At 35.6% G+C, this 6,580-nt stretch overlaps 1 protein-coding gene across 1 annotated transcript; it reads right to left on the minus strand.

The window, feature by feature from the left end:
• Positions 1-5,183: 5,183 nt before the first annotated feature.
• Positions 5,184-6,201, minus strand: LOC131876679 (uncharacterized RING finger protein P4H10.07-like). Its single transcript, XM_059222136.1, has 3 exons — positions 6,135-6,201; positions 5,693-5,888; positions 5,184-5,580 (listed from the first exon to the last, which is right to left on the minus strand). The coding sequence occupies exons 1-3, from the start codon at positions 6,199-6,201 to the stop codon at positions 5,184-5,186; spliced, it is 660 nt and encodes a 219-aa protein (XP_059078119.1).
• Between the last annotated feature and the right edge of the window lie 379 nt (positions 6,202-6,580).

Consider the following 6,580-nt stretch of genomic DNA (forward strand, 5'->3'; position numbering starts at 1 on the left):
GGGGAATGGAGTGTCAATAGGACTTTGGATAGGATGGACAAGAATAGGGGAACCATCATGAGTGTCTGGGGAAATGGGATCTTGGTCAACAATTGGATGGGATAATAAGGTTTTTGGATCTTGATCTTAATTTTCTTTAGGACTTATTTCTTTGTGCTCTAAATTATCCTCTTGACATGAGGTTGGACTTTGGATATGCAAGGGAGATTCTGACAAGGGGTTAATGGTTTGGCATGAAGGAAATGCACTTTGAACATTTGTGATGGATTCTGGCAAGGAATCAATGCTTGAACATGAGGAAGAGGGACTTGGAATGGGGTCCTCTAAAATAGGTAATGGCAATAAAGTGTATGGTGGCATTGGGTCTTGTATTTTTGAAACATGACAAGGATGTGCATCATGAATTGGATTATCGTGGCAAACAATTATGGATAGCCCTTGGATAATTGCATCCTTGGGTGTATTATTTGATGAGGACAATATGGAAGGTTCTTGTGAAACTTCTAGAGGTGTAGGGATAGATGCCATTGGAGAGTCAATTTCCTTGTGGGGGGATGAGGCATTGCTAGACATAAGTATATTATCTTGATCTTCTTCAAAGAACTCACTTGGTAGGTTCCTTAAGATCATTGCAATAAAGCCACCTTTCTTTCTAGGTTTTGACATGATTGGATCTGGAATTTGAACTTGTTTTTGGTTTGATGTCATGTTTTGATTTCGAACTAGATGTTGATCAGATTGGTTTGACATGTTCAAAATTTGTCTTGGTGTGGGCTGCAACCTTTGTTTTTGAATGTTTGATAGTGGTTGTTGACATTGATATTCCACCATTGGTTGAACTATTTGTGGACATTGTATAGTTGGTTGGACATATTGTTGAAATTGGACCATTGGTTGTATATGTTGGACCATTGGTTGTGTCTGTTGGAAATGTTTGAACTGTTGAATAATTGGTTGTGATGGTTGAAAATCTGATTGATAGTAAACACCTTCTTGTTCTTGTTGTGGAGGCACATAATGTTGAAATTGTTGTTGTCTCTTTTCTTGAAATTGTTTCATCATCTCTATTTGTGAGAGGAGAGCTGGTATGTCTAATCGTTCAAGAAGAGATCTTACATCAATTGGCTCAATCTTTGGATTTCGACCTGGAAATTTTTGAAACATTTTGGACATTTGTGATCTATTCTTCTCAATGTTTTTCACTCTTTGTTCCAAAATCTCATTTTCTTGAGCTAGTTTCTCCTCTAGTTTTTGTATTTGGAGACTTGTTTCATCATAAAAAGTTTGATCAATGTTGCTTTGTTGTTGGGTTGGATAGAATTGTGATTGCATTGTCGGTTGATATGTCAAACTTTGTTGCATCATTGGTGCTTGGAACCTTGTTTCAATAGACATGTCACTATGCAAATGCAATATTTTTGGAATTTTTTTTTTTTCAAGGATGATGTATGATATGCAACTAAATGCAAACTAAATAGATGAAAATGCAATCTAGGGCAAGAGTGCAATCTATGTTTTTGGTTGTTTTTCAAGATTTTGACAAACTTTTGAAATGCAAATCTAAAAAGAGACCCTTAGGAAATTGAAATGATGTCTAGACCTCAAAGGACAAAAGGACCAAGTGACAAAAGGACAAAATGACAATGTCTCCCCTATATGCTTGGATACTAAGCTAGGTTTGACCAAATGACAATAATGACAAAAATAGAAAAGGTTTGATAAGGTCTAGACTTCCTAACAATGACTTAGGGTTTATCAAAGATTTGGATTACTCAAGTATGACAAAACCTAGTTTTGACACTATATGCAAAGGGAAAATTACTATGCAAATGACCCTAATATGATATGATAATGACCTAAGCTTAATGAAGCAACCTAGGGTATGCAAATGCAAATGTAGGACAATGGTATTACTCTAATGCAAGAGGACACATGCAAAAGGATGACCCTTATGGATATGCAAAGGAGTATGACCTAGATGAAACCTAATCTTGGTACTTGACAATGAACTTTACAAAATGCAAACCTAGGATGAACCTAAATCTAAGTGACATGAATGTTGAGACAAGATTTTGAACAATGTTTGACAACCATGTTTGAAGGTGTTTTTGAATTTTGTTGGATGAATGTCTCTTGTGTTTAACCTTGTTTTGAGTCAATTTGTCTTGTTCTTGAAATGAGATGCAATTCAACTTTTGACAAATAAAGAAGACAAGATACTTTAACTTAGACTCAAGACAATCATGCTCATTCACACATTTCTTATGGTAGGCAAGGACAGTAGGTACTTGAGAGGTAGACTCGTTATGAGATTCAAGGAGAATACATAGATGCTTGACCCCATGGGCTCCCCTCCATGACACTCACTTCTCAAGGCAGCCAAGCATCAGTCCCCATGGAAATCTCCCCATGGCGAACTTAGTATCTCTTCCAAGTATCCGAACTTGTCCTTCTCAAGCAACTAGAAGGATTTTTGGCCTCTAAATACAAGGTGTTTAGTAAGGATTTCTGTTAAGCGTTACTCCTTGATGTCATGCAAGCATGATTGAGACATTAAGCCCATCAAGATACCAAACAAATGTAGTCGCGCAAGCACGATTTAGACTGTGAGGTCCTACTTAGATGTTGATATGAGAAAGAGTCCAAGGGTCATCACTTCCCAAGTAACTACAATTCCCACGTAACCCTTCCTTCAAAGCTTTCACCCATCAGGTATTTGTTTATAGTGAGTTAGAATGCCAAGGTATTCTAGCTGTACTCACTTTGGGTCGTTCCCTTCTCATGATTATCACTTGCTTGCAAAAGCAAATGGTCAGGAAGGCAGGCCCTCTAAAGGTGACACACAATCAAAAACATGAGCATGGTATTGAAGATCTGGATTTCTGATCACCCTAAGAAGGATGAGAGCATACTCTCCTACTCCAATGTCAAACCCGACAATCAAAACAAACATACATTCATTCCATCCTATTTAGAAATCACTAGGTGCCTAAATATTAATTGCAAACACAAAGTTTAGTTGTAGTCCAAGGCAACCTACAAAACCAATGTCAGAAGTTTGATATGTTTAGTCTTTGACTATCGAACCTGCATAAAACATGTTAGTAGTTTCCTTTATTGTCTTTGTCATGTGTATGCCAAGGTTCTGCACAGAGAATTAGTACCAACAAAACAAAAAAAGCAGAAACAAAATGCAAAAGAAAACAACTTGCAAGTGAAAAACACTGTCTTTTACCTCTGTTTCTGGACTTTAGATAGGCGCAGAATGTTTGACACAGGCGCAGAATGTCTGACACAAGTGTAGAATGTCCTTGACACAAGCGCAGAATGTCTAACATAGGCGTAGAATGCTTGACACAGGCGCAGAAGTTTCCAGAAAACACTGCACTACCCTGTTTCTTGGGTTTTTGACCTGCAAATCATCTCAAAAGCACTCAAAAGCATAGCTAGGGGGTTAGTTCACGTCGGGTTCACCAATTAATGTAGCTAGGAAATAGGAAATCATCACAAGCAAATCAAAATACTAATCTAGATCAATCATGAAAGAAGATTGCAATGATCAATCCTAACACACTCAATAAAGACATGAAAACAATATGTTCAAGATCGAAAACTTAAGCAAACCAAATGCAAACTTGAATGTCTCCTTCATGTGGCTCCATTGTCCTTCTTTCTTCTTCGAATAGCTTTGTTGTGGATCTCACCTACTAGTGCATACACATGAGATGAAAGCAAGTAGGCAAGATAGTAGTGCAAGAATTCTCGAAGCGTGATTGATTCGACAAAGTGATTCGAAAAAGTGATTCGTTTGATCATGTGATTATTAGATCAGGATTGAAGAAATTCATCCAATTTATAGACAAATTGGAGAAAAGATCAAATTAGTGTGAAGAGATTCGAATAGAAATTCAAATCAAGAATAGAAAAAATGACAAGTGTATGACAAATTGCTATGCAAGGACTTATGACAATTTATGACAAATTGCTATGCAAGGATTTATGACAAGATTTTGAAATAGAAATAGACATTTAGGAATTTAGGAGAAATTAGAAAATTAGGTTAGAAATGATGACTTGGAATTTAGGAAATTGATGCAAATTAGGTAAATTAATTAATAATTTCTCATTCATTAATTAATTTACAAAAATAGGACGAATTAATTAGCCAATTAAATAAACATTTAATTGTGACAAGAAGACTTAGGATAAATAAATAAATTATTTAACCTAGAGGGAAAATGCCAAACAAGATTAAATGAATAAATCATAAAACCTTGGAAGATGAATTAGAAATGCAAGGACGACAATTAGGTCTTGATGTAAGATTGATTTGATGTCGATTCGATCATGATTTTGAATTAATAAATGATTTGATTGATAAATGTGCCGAGGAACAATGACAAATTGATCCAAGTTGACACGATTGAGAAGGACGATGATCGATGACAAATCGATCGCAAAACAACAAGATTTTGATGAAAAATTGACAAGGATTGACCAAAATCATGACTGAAAATTGTTATCGACAAGACCTAATTCGAAAGCGAGAAAAATGAGGAATGCAGAAGAAGGACTCGATGCTCGCAAATGATAAAGACCAAATGCGTGACATAGGAGAAATGTTAATGCGACACAAAAACCCTAAAATAAGGCAATGTGCAAATGTTAAAGTACGATTCCGCAAGCGTTGACCATTTTTAGGTGTCTACACATATATTTAATTTAAAAAAATAAAATTAATAATGTTAATCTATTTACAAAAAAATAAAATAACCTAAAAATATTAAAATTGATAATATAAATTTATTTTCAAGAAAAATATATGATTAATTTTTTAGTAAGTGTTTAAGTTGTGATATATGATTGCAAAACACTTACACAATTTATTGAAAAAATAATTATTGTATTATAAATAATAACGTTGTTTTTTTATTAAGTGTGGAAAGGACTCCTAACCCTTAGGAAGCAGAAACAAAACCTGTCAAAACCAAAGACTTGGAAAGCAAGCTAGCAAAACACAACACAGTCTAATTAACTATCATCAGTACACATCGAAAACCAGTTAAAACAGAGTCCAAAAACAGCATATCAGTAAATAACAATGTTGTTGGTAATGAGATAGTTTGATAGAGATTATCTGTAAGAATCAATAGAAATGATTCTCTTCGAAAAAGTTGAAAAGATTATGAACATGAAGGTAACTGGTACCTGCAGAGTGGACAAGTGTTATTAGCTCCCAACCATTTAGCAATGCACTCAGAGTGGTATCCATGCCCACAAGGTAATTGCAACAGCTGCTTCCATTCGCCCATCTCTAAGATTGAACTGTGACAGATACAACACCATGCATCTCCCTCATTGAAACACTTCTGACTTGGCTGAGGAAGAACTAAATTGGCAGGCCCATTATCAACGCATCTAGTTTCTTCTCCATCTTTACTATTACCAGAAATCAGCTCCTTGTCTTTATCATTGAGAACAACTTGCATATCCACTCTGGGGGCTTTCTGTAAATAAATATGCCATGCTAAATCTGCCTTACTGGAGTCTAAATCTTGCAATAAACAGCACCAATCCAACCTGGGGGAAATGATTTGCAAATGTGGCGTAGTTGGCAATATGGAATGTTACACGGACAGGAAGAGTATAACAAATTTCAGAAATTAGGGTTTTTTCAGTGTCATTCGAATACCGCTGCCCATTATTCTTTTCCCTCTCAGCAGAATGTTGACATGGGTTCCCATCTTTACTTAATGCATTGGGATTCTCACCAAGCAAATTGGTTTGGCAGTTTTGGCCATCACTATCTAATTGAGATGAACCAACGTTATTTTCTTTACCTTTATCATAAGTATTAAGAACACCGGGTCCATTTTCTTTCTCATAGTCTGAGAATCATTGGGTGTCTAGGTTTATTTGAACAACATTCCTTGGGCCCATTGAATACACATTGTAAATTTTTTTATGTTTGCCCTCTATGCGAACTTCAAAACTTACATCACTTGGAAATTGTGATGGACTGGGAACTCCAACACTTATGCAATGTTTGATTATTTGCTGGAACTTCAGGTTGTAAATTTGTTTATTTGTTTCAATGTGGCTCACACAGACATTCTCCTCACAAGAGCACTTACCACAGGCAGACATCTCTCTCTCACAGAAGTCACAGCTGAAGACTCTACTTTTGGCAGACCTGTCCATGTTAGATAGAATTCGTGGGTAGTCCAATTCTTAATGAAGATTTAGTTTCGAAGCCTAAAATTGAATTAAGTTTAATAAAACCTAACAATCATATTATTTATTTATATTAACTACATCGAACAGGAATTTGAAGTCATATCATTTATATTATATTAGCTGGCCGACAGGTGAGAGTGATTCGTAAGTAAGCCGATCAGGATTTGGGTGGCGATTTTATAAGAAAGCCCGCAACTGACGTCGGGATGAAAACTCATTTAAAAACAATGATCTATTGTAACCAGTTACGTTACCAAAATTGAAGGGTAATATATCAGGCTTATTAATAGTTTGAAGAATAATTTTTTGTCTCAATTATGAGAGATTTTTTTGTTAAGCTATT

This window comes from Cryptomeria japonica, chromosome 6 (assembly GCF_030272615.1).
Source record: "Cryptomeria japonica chromosome 6, Sugi_1.0, whole genome shotgun sequence".
NCBI classification, from domain to species: Eukaryota; Viridiplantae; Streptophyta; class Pinopsida; order Cupressales; family Cupressaceae; genus Cryptomeria; species Cryptomeria japonica.

What these genes read in the sequence shown, in the direction of transcription:
- LOC131876679 (XM_059222136.1), bottom strand. Translation starts at nt 6,201, where the DNA reads ATGGACAGGTCTGCCAAAAGTAGAGTCTTCAGCTGTGACTTCTGTGAG. An exon ending in GAGAGAGATGTCTGCCTGTG is followed by an intron (nt 5,889 to 6,134) that starts GTAAGTGCTCTT and finishes AATGATTCTCAG; the next exon opens with ACTATGAGAAAGAAAATGGA. An exon ending in GAAAAGAATAATGGGCAGCG is followed by an intron (nt 5,581 to 5,692) that starts GTATTCGAATGA and finishes CATTTCCCCCAG; the next exon opens with GTTGGATTGGTGCTGTTTAT.